Here is a 14,913-nt window from a genome sequence, read left to right as displayed (position 1 = left end):
AAAGATTATTCATATGTTTGAGAGTATACCTGAAAACAGGGACCAACACACCTATAACTTTAAGATGGGTGCTCCCAAATTCAAATATATTCTACATCTTCCATCTCTCACCACTACTGCTGACTAGTTGATTTTAAAGCAGAAAAAATTAGGATAAGTAAAAGGAAATCTTGGTGTTAAAACCTTCAATGCAGCTACTGAAATAGCAGAATTGGGTTCTCAGAGTTGGCAAGCTTGGAGGCACGAAGGCAGATTAGTGACATCTCCGAATTAAATTTCAGACAGGAAGGGCAATGGCTTACCTTTCTGCCCCACCCAGCAAGACCTTTAAGTGGCCTCAGCAAGGCCTGATTGGCATAGATTTAGTTTTCCTTGCCTTGAGGAGTCTCTTGCTAAATCTGCAACCAGCTGATGAAACCTCCAACCTCCTCCACAAGATCCCACCTGAGATCATTCACAATGGTAAAAAACATTTCTATTAATTCTAACTGTTATTTTATTGTAACAAAGGGGAAACATTCTAAACTTGTTTTCCTTCTTGTAACAAACTTAACATGCAACTTTTGTTTCTCTCACTTTGTCTCTGAATGTGTGTTGCCTTATTTTTGACCCAGAGAGTGGACTAATCAACTGTGGTGTCTATCAAGGCCTGTAAAAATTATGTATATTCTTAAATGCTGATAATTCCAGTAATTAGCTAGAGTTAATTGGCTGCACAATGCTGGATGTGGTCCTGACAGATGACCTCAACAAAATCATCCTCTTGCAAGTGGTCATTAATTCATTTTTGAAGAGCCAGGATTGCCAGAAAAGGATGAATGTGGATGAACAACTCATGACTACTTTCAACCTAGATTTTGCCACTTCTTATTCATACTCTACTTTAGCATAATCATCGAGAAAAAAATTTAACTTCTGTATGTTCATTTAATTTTTCTAAGGACAGAGACCTGTAGGTAACCTTCCAGAATCACTGTTCAGACTCCAACAAGTAAATTATAATTATACTGGGCAATTCACATTCAGACTTTTTCATCCTCCCCGTAAGTAAGTTCATCATTTGCCATCCAGATAACAAAGGACCAAACAGGGATTCTAGGAGGAGAAAAGTTAATTGACAGTTTAACAGCCTTCATTTTTTGTTACGAATTGTAACTGCAAATTGGAAAGCACATGAAAAATGCACCAACTGTACCAATGGAAAACATAATACATTTTTCTTTCATTGGGAATGATCAAAGTCCATACCATACTGAGTATTCATATATGTGAACAGCAGCTTGGCAGTTACTAGAATAATGTGCTTTACTCTTGCAGTACTGCAAGCAAAACACTTGGGGGGGAAAGAAGCAACAAATGTATGGCTAAAATACAACTGGGTATCCTATGTGTAAAGTACAGTTTCTTACATTTTGAATTAATTAACGCAATCAAGGTCTGCATCTTTTTCAGTGACTTGTTACAAAACATCAACTCACGTTCACAGAAGGCACATCTTCCTAAACCTGGCACCTTCCAAACCATTCACTGGACCTGACCTCAAAATCACAGATTGATAGAAATTTCAACAAAGTAGGCCACGTTGCCTTCAATGCATATACTAGTGTTGTCTTCTCTCACTCCATCCCACCAGACATATTTTATTCCTCCTCTTCAAATTCTTATCCCATTCTAGTTTCTAGATCAACGGCTTGGTTCCTCAGTGCCACTCCCATTATCCATGTTGCTTGCAGTTTCTCCAGGCTCTGAGAAATACTGGGTCCCAAGGCCAACACAGATTCTAGTCTTGGTTTTCACAATGAAGATACTTCTTTATTTCTCAACTGTTGCTTACAAAAGAACTGTAGTTTTTTTATTTTTGTGTGTTTAAAAAACTGTGTCCAGCTACTCATTCCATCAAAGCCCATATACTTGCTGTCATATTGCCACCCACCTACCAAAAATCACAGCTCCCTTAGCTGCCGTGTGCTTTCTTTCAAGCCAGCCCTATACTTCCACAGCTCCATCTACCCCATATTCTCAGACATCTCTCTTTCTTGCCCTTCAGATTCTTCAAGGTGGACGACAGGGAAGGGAACATTGGATGTTAAGGTTTTTTCTCATTGATGATGGAAGTCTCACCACCCAGCTTAATATCAAATGAGATCCCCATCTGTTAAGGAAAGCCCACTATGTCTTAGAACTCTCATGCACCAAACTGGGCAGTGATGTGCCTTTCTTGGCCTTAAGGATTCTGAGGTAAAAAATCCATCCATCAAGCCACAGGAAGACAGCACCTAACTGTTCAGCAGTGTCACCAAGGAAGTGGTGACTGCTGGTAGTACCATGTTTTCCAGAAGCCCAGGAACACTAAACAACCCAGACATGTAGCACTGGTTGGAGTAGTTGTGGCAGATTGAGGATAGCAGAAAGTTGAGTTGCCTGTCGTAAGGGTCAATCTACCTTTGGGTGAATCACCAGCTGCCACCCTCCCACCTTAGTAAATGCCCACTGTGGCAGGAGGGCATTAAATACTACCTCATTTAATTGTGGAATTTGAGCCATTATGAAGGTCTTGTCTTCTTCACATTATGTGCACTTCTCGCTCATTCTCATATTTGATGAATTCTTCATTGTTGCTTTGATTAAATATAAGTGGACTCTCTCTTAATCCAAAATTATGATTTGACACACCAAAGTACTGGTGATATGTGTATTTTTTTTTGGTAACTCGAGCTTTAAATTTTGATCTCAGCTGGCATCAGGCATTTTGGGATTTCCAGGATGCCCTTGATCATTTTCAACAATCACTTTTAGAACAAAATGCTCAGGATGAAGTTTGTCCATTCCACCTCAACTATTGTTGTAGTGTGGTGTCCAAAGTCACAAGAAGAAAACGGAGAAAATAACCTTAAAAATTCTTGCAAATAAAAATAATTTGTATGAAATGTCAAAGTTACCTACAATTGGGCTGGTCTTTTCATTTAACAGTTTTCATATTTTCCAAATCAAGAACAAAACATTTATTTATCTTTGTTTAAAAATGAAGTTACACAATCTTCATTGGAGTTTTTTCTCTCTCTACTCCAACACTTTAGCTGCTTTGGTGAGTGACGTATTCAAGTAACATAACAATTTAAATTATTTAACAAGGTCAGTTCAGCTGCAAGCCTCCTGGTAGTAAATCTGTCACCAGAAGTGTTTACATCAATCATTGTTGTCTACTTGGTATGTAAATCGACACATTCATATATCCTGTTTGAAATCAGTGTTACCCAATTGACAATACATTTATCTTTCAAAAATGAAAGACTAATTTTAAAAATCATAATGGAATATTACTACAAAAAGAATCCAAAGTTTGGGAATTATTTCCAACTTTCTGAACAGTAAACTGTCCAAACAGAATAATAATTACTTTCATGTGATCAGTTACGATGCTTCTAACACCATGGTCTTTCAGCTTATTTAGCAGCCTCCTGTGTGGCAACTTGTCCATGGTGTTCTGGAGGCTCTCCTTTATCTAAGTTGCTTGTTATCTCCTTAAAAAATTCTACTAGCTTTTTCAGGCATAATGTCCATTTGAGCTTTCAGATCTTTCAGCTTCTCAATGATGACCACTACAATCACCTCTGTCCCCTGACTCTCTTGAAGTTCTTAAAGTGTGAAGCTGGATGAACACAGCAGGCCAAGCAGCATCTCAGGAGCACAAAAGCTGACGTTTCGGGCCTAGACCCTTCATCAGAGAGCTCTCTGATGAAAGGTCTAGGCCCGAAATGTCAGCTTTTGTGCTCCTGAGATGCTGCTTGGTCTGCTGTGTTCCTCCAGCTTCACACTTTATTATCTTGGATTCTCCAGCATCTGCAGTTCCCATTACCTCTCGAAGTTCTAGTGTTTTGATGCCATCCATTGTGAAAAGTGATGCAAAGGACCTATTCAGTTCCTCCATCATTTCTTTATTCCCTATTACTACTTCTTCAGCCTCATTTTCAGTTGTTCAATGTCCATTCTTGCCTCTCTCTTACCTTTTACACATGTAAAAAAACTTCGGCTATCTTAATTTAAATTACATTAGCCTTCTCTCATTTTATCTTCTTCCACCCCTCTTATTGCTTTTTTGGTTATCCTCTGCTGGTTTTTAAAGGCATCCAATTCTCTGGCTTCCCTCAAATCTTCACCACATTGCATACTTTTTCCTTTTATTCTGTCCCCAACTTCCCTTGTCAGCCATGGTTGGCTTGCCCTCCCCATAGAATGTTTCTTCTTCCCTGGAATGAATTACTGCTGTGCCTCCCAAATTACCCCAAAACCCCCTACCATTGCTGCTCCACTGTCTTTTCTTCTAGGTTCCCCTTCCAATCAACTCTGATCAACTCCTTCCTTATGTCTTGGTAGTTACCTTTACTCAATTGCAATACAGTTACATTGGATTCGAGCTCCTCCCTCTAAAACTGCAGGCTGAATTCCATCATGTTTTGGTCACTGCCCCCTGGAGGCCCACTAACCTTAAGCCCACTAATCAAGTCTGTCTTACTACACATCACCAAATCCACAATTACTTGTTCCATGGTGGGCTCTACCACAAGCTGCTCTAAAAAGCCATCTCTGACATTTCATGAGTTCCTTTTCTTGAGATCTGCTACCAGCTTGATTTTCCCAGGCAACCTGCATATTGGAGGTTCCCATAATTAATGTAACAGTGCCTTTCTTACATGCCTTTTCTACCTCCCAATTTATTTTCTCCCCCACATCCTGACTACTGCTAGGAGGCCTACCAGGGTCTTTCTTTTCTAGACAGGTCCTCAACTTTACTCACATACACGTTAACATGTAGTCTGATTTCTTTCCCAACAGATGGTGAGAAGAACTGCCATGTGATAATTGGGTGAGAATTCAAATATCAGATTCTTGCTTAACAATTAATCCCTTCCTCCTCACGAGGAAGGCTGGCTATCTTGCCATCATGTAGCAAGAACATGAGATGGATTATTTTGCATTTCATTGATTGTACAACTTGTTTGAATTTTTGGCGCTCAATCAACTTCTTTCCAACTGAGCTACGCATTTGATTGAGTTGGTATCAAGGGGCCCTAGCAAAACTGGAGTCAATGGAAAGTAGGGGTTAAAGGCATCCTGCTGTCCAATCATCTTCACGTGCTTCATCAATGGTACTAACTCTGTCATAACGTCCAGAAGTGTGGATTTTCCCTGATGATTTCAGAGTGTTCAGCAGCATTCACACTGTCTCAGATACTGAAGTATTCTGTTCCCACATGTAGTAAGACCTGGTCAATATCCAGGCTTGGGTGTTAAGTGACAAGTAACATTCATGTTACTCAAGTGCTAAGCAAAGATCATGTACAACAAGATTGAATTTAACCATTGCTTTTCATGATCAATGGCATTACTAAAAACTGTAACCCCAAATGTCAACATCCTGGGTGATTCAATTGACCAAAAACTGAATGACTATTCAAATACTGTGGCTATAAGAAAAGGTCAGAGGCTAGAACTCATGTGGCAAGTAACTCACCCCCTGCCTGCCCACCATCCACAAGATACACCTCAGGTATGTGACTATTTCAACTTGCCTGGACAGATGTAGTTCCAACAACATTCCACAGTCACTACTGCCTTGAAAGACAAGAGCAGCAGATGCAAGGTAGCACCATAATGTTCAAGCTTGCCTTCAAGTCACACATCATCCTGACTTGGAACTAAATTGCTGGGTGTGTCAAAATCCTGAAATTCCCTTCCTAATAGCACTGCAGTGTCCTTGGTCACCAATTACCGCATGGGTTCAAAATGATAGCTCACCACCATCTTCACAAGACACTAAATGTTGGCCTAGCCAGCTAAACATGCATCCCATGAATGAATAAAACAAATGTCAGATCTTGGGAAGGGTGGTTCATTCTCAGGATGGCCATGAACAGACAGGCAACAGATTGGAAGGTTGTAAATGGGCAAGCTCAGGAGGAGTAGTATTGCTTACCCTTGTCCTATTTTTAAAAATACAATATAGAATTAGCTACTGGTTAGGTCGCACAACATCTTGAGCAAATAGGCAGGGCACAGACAGCACAATTTCAACCCATTTGCACTTGAATATTTTGTTTAGAGCCTGCCACCTGACACTGGAAATCATTTTACAGATTTAAGTAGCACTACACTGATTTCAACTTTGTGTGCTGCCTTTCTACACAAGTCCTCTGGTCATGGCAGCAATCTGACCCTCCAGTAGCAAACAGGCAGAAGTTGGAAAATCACAAAATATTATCAAACATAACTTCATGATTTTCTAAATTTTGGCTGCCTGTTCCCAGATATATTTTAAGGCTGCTGGAGTGTTCTTTCCCAATATCTGTAGTTTTGTAGCTTTTCATCTCTTTACCATTTTGTCGACTTTCTTTTAGACACAGAGTAGGACAGGTATTATGGAACAATCCAAGTGCTATTTTTTGGCAACAATTGATATGACCAAGAATTTGTAACTATTAATTGTTAAGGAAAATAAATGCAAATAATTATGGACAAACATTGCACTTTAGCTTAAATGGATTCCCAAAATAATTAGGAGAAGTTGTAGATAACCTACATAAATATATAGTCTAAAAGTGACCTTTAAAAGTGATTTGCGTTAATGAAAATTAAATAGCACACTGTTATTGCAAGTTAAACTAATATTAAATGGTTCAGTTTCACCATAGATTTAGAAAGTCATTGCAATGAGTAACCAGGTAAGCAATTTAAAGGCACGCAATGTAATGGATTTAAATAGTTACATAGGTGTCAGTGATAGCCTTTCATACTTACTAGTAACTGAAAATGATGCATCACTCAAGCTTTTGTCAAATAACTGAGAAGGAAGGAAGCCTGAAGGAGAGGGTGATTGGTCTGATTCTCCAGCTGCTGGATTGCTAGGCAAACTGAGATCTTCTCCAAATACTGCCTGCCATTCCTTGCTAAAGTCACCTTCCTCAAGTGCAGTGCCATTTAGAATTTCATTCAGTAATGCCATTTCATCCTTCTCATTTGGTCGAGATTCCATGGGATTGGTTAACAGATCTGTTGAAGCTATGATTAAAAATAGACAAATGCCATTCAGAAATTAATATTCACAGAAAATACTGCAGGTTAGTGGTGTGCATGAGAATATTTAAACATGTAATCTCATTTCATAGAAATTTACAGGAAAATTAATTATTTGATCATGTCATTATAAGAATAATAATTTGATACAAGGCTTAACTACCTCAAATAATCTCAGTTATGACCATGATAGTAGGAACTGTTGATGCTGGAGAATCTGAGATAATATGACGTAGAGCTGGATGAACACAGCAGGCCAAGCAGCATCAGAGGAGCAGACAGAGATAGTAGGAACTGCCGATGCTGGAGTAAGGGTCTCAACTCAAAACATCAGCTTTCCTGCTCCTCTGTTGCTGCTTAGCCTGCTGTGTTCATCCAGCTCTACACCTTGTTGTCTCCATTATGACTATAATTGCTCTGCTCTCCAAAGTATCTTTATACGGGTAGCTAGAGTGAAGAATGCTAACAAAAAGTTAATTGGATATTAAATTAAATGCAGAAATGCTTCTGTTCAAGCTTCTTTCTTCAGCAATATCTCTTTCTTGAGAATTTTTATATCCATGTGCACATTACTTTTTTTTAAACATCACTACTTATTTCAATCCCATCTTCTCCACCAACTATGACTTTGTTCCTGTTAATAAATTATTGCCTAGTCTGACCATCTTGCACTGTACATAATCAATATTTGCCATGATTCAATGGATTTGTTTCCCTTCAATACTACATAGTTTGATTCTGTTGCTTTATTTTGAAAAGGCATTTTCTATTTTATTCACATTGAACGTACAGAACACAGCATAAATTTTATAAATTTGCTCATTTCAATGATTAAAAGAATTCAGTCCCACATGCTGATATTTTGGCATGATATGCATTCCTGGTACAGATCTTTACATGCTGGGAGTGCAAATTTGTTCAATCCACCTTGTCTTGTAACAATTTGTTGATGCTCAACAGGAACAAATTCATTAAAGAGAACATTGAGAGATATAAATAAGCATGCTGAGAATTGGCTTCCGTGAAAATCAGAATGGGATTGAATATTCTCCAAAGGTTTACACAGTTATGCCTTAAAAACAGGAAACCATGCCACTCACCCCTATCTCCACACCAATCCCACTTCCCTAGCAGCTATTATGAGCAAATTCATTTAAAAGACACTAGATAATCAGTGGGCTTCATTTCATATTTTCAGAATCGATAGCCCCACCATTAGCTGCCAGGCTTCAGCATCAACACTTTGATCGAAAGAAAATGTGGGCAACACTTACTCAGCTTCTTGCTAAACTACTAATGCTAGTTAAGACTGATAGTAATTTTAAATACACTTTAGCTTAATTTGGAATAGAAAGATGGAAGAAGAAAAGGTTATCCAATCTACCAGCTCTAATCTTTAAGGAATCTTATATGGTCTACTTTATAATTAATTTGAAAGGAAGGATTCTGTAAATATACTCTTGGCCAAGCTATTTAGAGTTAGACTCAGCACAAATTCAGAGCTTCCTTCTAATTTTATAGGCTACGTTATTTTTGCTTGACCAATTCCTTTTCCAGCCATAACATCTTTGTAGACCCTCCATCTCAGGCCATTATATGCAAATACCAGGTGAGAAAACAATTTTTCACACAACACATACTTAGGGTCTGTAACGCAGGGCCTGAAGTGTGATGGAGTTAGGATTAACTTGGTAATTCAAGAGGGTGTTAGACGTTTTTTCTAAAATAAAAGAAAGCAATGTCTAGGGTTATAAGGAAAAGGCAGGAGATTGGTACAAGTTAAAATTCGCAGACGGCTGGTACAGGTAAGATGGACCAAATGGCCTCCTTCTGTACCATTAAAAATTCTATGATACCTTACAAACAACTGGGAATTTCATTTTATTTTTTTCAAATCCTGCTTTGTTTGAAAAAAGTCTTGTTAATTTTGCACTCACTTCAAGGGGTGTAATAGTTTGTCCACTTTTCTATTCCCCAAACAATGCATCATTCTCCTCTAACATTTATTTGAGAGTTTTGGCTGTTGTTTCTGAAAGATATAGCCTTTCTTTTTTTAAAATGGTATCTCTGCTTCTTAGGTGCACACGTCATAAATCAACAAATAGAACTAAAAATATAGCACACACAATAAATCCGATATAAAGCATTAATTCAAATTTGTTTGTCAATGAATGGAACAATGCTTCCTGGATCAAGGAGTGAGTGAAACAGAGAAACAGGCTGTCAAAATCCAGTTTGCACTGGGCATTAAGAGACTGATAATTGAGTAAAGATTGATAGATCTTTAACTGGTACAACACCCAGCAAGAGATTGACATTCCTGGAAAATCAACTCAAGAGAAAACACAACTTCTGCATCCATGGGTTACAGCTAAAGCTATACCAGCAGTTACAAGATCGCTTCAGAGACCAATTTGTGGTAAGGTACCAAAAGAAAGCCTAGGAGCACAATCCTTTCGTTGGAACAGGCTTTTGTATTAGTCACTACATTTACCAAATATAAGCCCTACAAACAGACCCACGAAAAAGAGGTATACAGAACCAATGCACTAGAAACATATGAAATAGCAATGACAGTAGGCCATTCAGCCCACTGAGTTTGTTCCACCATTCAAAATGATCAGGGCTGACCCTCCATTTCAATGCCATGCTCACACTCTCCCCATAGCTCCTCAACTTCAGCGTCTCAAAACTGGTGTACTTCTGTTTTAAATATATTCAGTGACCTGAACTCCTCTGTGTTCTCTGATTGAGGATTCTACAGGGTCATCACTGAGTAAAACAGAAATTCTCCTCATCTCAGTCCTAAATGGTCTATCCTGTATCCTGAGACCAAGACCCCTTGATATGTACTCCCCGCCATACTTGCTACAACACTCCCCCCTTCCTTCAACCATCTGCCCCCCCCCCCCCGACCTCAATCCATGGGAACATCATCCATGTACTCATCCTGTTCAGGCCCATCTGAATTTTATATGTTTTAATGAGAACTCCTCATTCTTCTAAACTCTAGTGAACACAGGCCTAGTTCATCCAATCTCTTTTCAAATGACAAACCTGTCATCCCAGGATCAATCCTCTGAATGTTCACTGAACTCCATGTACAGCAAATATATCCTATCTTAGGTAAGGAATTATTTAACATTGAAAGGAATTTGAAACCACTGTAGCTTCACACAGATGATCCCTGGAATGGTAGGTTTAATGTCTGATGAACGGCTAAGGATCCTGGGATTGTACTCATTAGAGTTTAGAAGGTTGAAGAGAGATCTAATAGATACTTACAAGATAATGTATGGCTTAGGAAGGGTGGACGCTGGGAAGTTGTTTCTGTTAGGTGGGGAGACTAGGAGCCGTGGGTACAGCCTTAGAATTAGAGGAGGTAAATTTAAAACGGAAATGAGGAGACATTTCTTCAGCCAGAGAGTGTGGTGGGCTTGTGGAATTCATTGCCAGAGTGCAGTGGAGGCTGGGACGTTAGATGCCTTCAATGCAGAGATCGATAAATTCTTGATCTCACAAAGAATCAAGGTCTATGGGAAGAGTGCAGGAAAGTGGAGTTGAAATGCCCATCAGCCAATGATTTAAATGGCAGAGTGGACTCGATGGGCCGAATGGCCTTACTTTCCACTCCTATGTCTTACGGTCTTATGGACACCAATAATTAAAAGCTGGGGAAGACAATGTCAATTGGTACAACAACCATAATCTTATGGTAAAAGTGGCCTAATTCATGTATTTTGGAATCGTCTATCTTACCAAGACATGTGGTGCATGACAAAATTGGGCAAAGCAACACAGGTGGCCAATTTCACATAATGTATCTAAAATTCATCAAAAAATTTATGACAAGCTGTGCACAGAGAAAAAGCATGCAAAATACATCAGCAAATGTATTCATGCCCATGCACAGAGAGATCTAAGATGAGAAACAAAACAGCAAGGAAGAAAAAATATGAAAAGGATTTGAATTATAAATGTATTCAGTTGCCAGTTGAGCAAGCTTTCCTTTCATATCAATATGAATTGACCTGTTGATGCTATTATAAATTCTCAGGCATTCATCACAGTTGGAATTGTCACAGAAAAGTGGTAAGTATTTGCTCGAGGTTAAAAACGATATGGAGAACAAATTCTAATATCTTGTCGGTTTGTACATTGAAGGCAATGCATGTGGAGAAATGGGAATCTATAATATGATGGATGTCTCTGGCCTGTAACTGCCTAAAATGAAGAAGTTTCATTTCAGTTTGACAAACATGAGTGCTGTGTCTGCTGACATGCCTTGTCAAACACAAGATTCTCACCTCTGTTTGAACAACATGACAAATCTCTTTTGTTGTGACATTCAAAAGTCTTTGAGACTTCTTGGGGTCAAAAATTACTTGTCTCCATTTTGATTTGATGAGTTCTGAGATGGCTGACAAATCCAATGTGAGATGTGCACACTTTACAACATGCAGAGTAAGTCATGATTGAAGGTGTAGAGCTGGGTGAACACAGCAGGACAGGCAGCATCAGAGGAGCAGAAAAACTGACGTTTTTCAGCCTTCCTGCTCCTCTGATGCTGCTTGGCCTGCTGTGTTCATCCAGCTCTACACCTTGATATCTCAGATTATCCAGGATCTCCAGTTCCTACTATCTCTCATGATTGAAGGGTTGGTTAGAGGAGTTGACGACAGTGGAAAGTCTTGTGGTCAGGTGAGGTACTTGTATCGAGCAAAGCACGTGGCCAGATGCAGTTTGTCAGTCCTTCCGATAACTGTCAGAAAAGTTTTCATGGAAAAGGGAAGGGCAAAGAAAAATATGCAGACTTTTCTGTATCTGTCACGGCAGAAGGTTAGCAGTTGGATAATTTCAAACAAACTTGACAGGAAACATCCACACCAGTTCCAAAATTCATTAGGAATATTAGAGTAGAATAGCATGTTAAACACATTCACACATTTACCACAATAGCAAAATATTCTTGCTCCTGGACATCTGAAATATGAGAGAAAACTCTGCAAAAACCCACCAGTCTGGCAACATTTGCAGAGAGGAACAGTTAACATTTCAGATCAGGCAACCTTACAGCAGAACATAGCTTCACTACTCTTTACAGTTTAACCGCATCACATTAAACTTTGCAGTCATTATTCAATATATAAAATACTCAGAACTATAGGTTCCTTAGGTTTCTACATGTGTTAATATTTTAAGATGATGACAAAAATGTCTTTGTAGCTCAAAAACCAAGATAAGCAGAATCTGTGCTTGCTTGAATTGGGCATGCACCCACTTTTCTCAAAAGATACATATTCCATGTATGCAAGTTTGAAGATTCTTGCCTTGGAAATTCAGTCGGAAATATCCTGATCAAATGCCATAGTTTCAGCAGATCAGCAGGAAAACCAGGGAACTGCATAAATGAATTAAAAAGTACTGATGTCCAACCAGCACATCATGGCAGGACACTCTTAAATGTTCCACTCTTCATTGCTTAGACCAACTATTTGCGCCCCAGGAATATTTGTAGGCAAGTGGCAAGAATTCCAATATTTCAGTGGCAGTTACACCCGTTGGGGCCTCAATAATGGGTGAAACAGGTTGGTATGTTGTCAAATACTTGGCAAAAGGCACCAAAGGAATATTGTTTGAATAAAGCTCCTCTAAAGATATTTTTAGTTCCTGCTAAATTTCCTTTAAATTGTTTCAACCCTTATGTAATTTTTGTCACTTGCCACGTCAGGGATATCGGAGGTTCCTTCTGAATTTGCAATTAGGTGTGGACGTGAGCTGATTGGAGAATTGAGTGTCATTTACTTTTAACATTCAGGTGACAGAAGAGAGTATATTAACTATAAGTTGATTCTCAAATGATTCCAAGTTGTGCATCAGGCCCACAGTGACAAGACAATTGCAGATATCTCAGTGGGAGAGTTGCATAAATAAACATTGAGAATGTCCAGGTACAAAGACCATTTACAATTTTATGATATGGCATATGTATGAAAGGCTGAACTGAAAAAAAACCCACAAAATTCTAAAATTTTATTTCTGAAAGGTTATTTGTGCACACAAGGATAGTACGTTATGAACTACGCTGTTGAAATTACACCCCAACAATTAACCTTATTAGCAGCTATAACTGAATTTACATTTCCATCAATGAAGGTATTCAAATTGAAAACCAACCTGATATTAGCAAAAAAAAGTAATAATCTTTTATTTATTGATATGACTCAATGAACTGGGTTACAAATTAGGTACTTTATGCTTTCATAACTCATTGTAAAATATGTTAAAAAATAATGCTCATGCATTTAGGTTCGGGTGATAAAGATAGTGAAACTGGAATGTTGTTTAATTGAATCTTCTGTGTATGACCATTCATAATTTTATGCTCTTAGTATGTGTCAACTATTAGAAAAAAATAATATGATGGTAGGTTTACATCCCTAGTTTGATGCATTGCGGGTTTCTCTCCAGCACAAGGTCATCATTACTGTACCTCTTGGGATTATAGCGCATTTATTAGTCCACATTTTAAGTTCAGCAGTGGGAACCTGCTATAGATGGGAGATCAATGAAAGTCTGGAGCAAACCCTAATTAGGCTTTAGACCAGATTTAAAGGTTCTGTTTTGTTAGCCTCTGGGGAATTTACTCTTAATAGTTTATTTGACAATTTAGAGTATGTTTTGCCAGTGCAGAATCCCTGACAGGAAATAGCAGCTGGCGTTAATGTTGTGTACATTGTGCCTGGGAACAAATGTGAAATATGACATGTTTAAGGAGGATTACGAGATATGAACTTGGAAGCATAACATTAACCTTATAGCATTTTTATTGTACTCTAATCAGTTATGAAAGACAAAACATGCATGGTCACTTCTGAAAGAGTTTGAAGTTTATGCAAGGGGTTTGCACGTGCAATTTGACATAGAACACTCACCAATATTTACCTGAAAAATTGTACTAAGTAAAATGAAGCTAAGTGCAAATCTTGGAAATATGAAATTAGAGCAGAAAATTCAACGAGACCATGAAAATTCTCTATTTTCTTTTCAAAGGTATTCATGTTTGGGGTACAGTACATTTCCTGATTTGAAAGGCAATCACACAGCACAACCCAATAAATGGTAAATGAAATAAAGGGCAATTAATTGGTTTTGGTACAGCTGGTCCTTCTCTTCTTTGAATAATCCCAAAATATATATTCTATACCTTCCTAACTAGAGATATAGGGTCTTATATAATTGATTTATCTGAAAGATATTACTGCTGACAATGTAGCATGCTTTCACTAATGCACTGAGTTTTAATTTATGTGGTGAAGTGACAAAGTGTCTCAGATCCACAACTTTCTGGCTTCAAGCATGTGAGAAAATGCTAGCTCTCTTTGATGGATGAGAAAGTGTTGGGGAGTGCAGGACAGGAGCAGATAAACTTGTAAAAATAAAATCTGACCGTAATCCACAATTAATGGATTAAATTTCTACTTTAACTATGCTGGGTTTTGGACTAGTGCTGGCCAGTTAAGGCAGCAAGAGAGAGGAGCCCAGAGCCCAGAGAGGTATACAGCAGACACAAATGCAGTCAGCACAGAGGGATAGTTTGACTGGTCTTTTGTAAAGCAAGCAGTCTACTGCTGTAACACCAATAAGTCTTCACTGATCTTACAGTTGATGGATATAGAATTTCAGTTTCAACACTGTCCCACAAGCAAGCAGAACAATGGACTGCTAGGATGGGTGGAGATCATTGATTATACGCTGTGAACAACTGGGTCCAAGTACTGAGCCTTGTGGTACTCCACTAGTCACGGCCTGTCAATTTGGGAATGATCCATTTATTCCCAC

At 38.6% G+C, this 14,913-nt stretch overlaps 1 protein-coding gene across 7 annotated transcripts in view; it reads right to left on the bottom strand.

The window, feature by feature from the left end:
* The window catches only part of ica1 (islet cell autoantigen 1), a 122,798-nt gene that overhangs the window by 8,779 nt on the left and 99,106 nt on the right, over nucleotides 1-14,913 (bottom strand). For 6 of the 7 annotated variants that reach the window (XM_048522380.2, XM_048522362.2, XM_048522390.2 and 3 more), the window contains one exon: nucleotides 6,796-7,056. In XM_048522380.2, the coding sequence (XP_048378337.1) occupies nucleotides 6,796-7,056 (261 nt within the window). Of the gene's footprint in view, nucleotides 1-104; nucleotides 1,096-6,795; nucleotides 7,057-14,913 lie in introns of those variants that run through there. The other variant, XM_048522400.2, reaches the window with a different exon arrangement.

The sequence above is a fragment of the Stegostoma tigrinum genome, chromosome 2, assembly GCF_030684315.1.
Source record: "Stegostoma tigrinum isolate sSteTig4 chromosome 2, sSteTig4.hap1, whole genome shotgun sequence".
NCBI classification, from domain to species: domain Eukaryota; kingdom Metazoa; phylum Chordata; class Chondrichthyes; order Orectolobiformes; family Stegostomatidae; genus Stegostoma; species Stegostoma tigrinum.
The sequence above is the reverse complement of the archived record's forward strand: the minus strand, read 5'-3'. Positions and strand labels throughout refer to the sequence as shown.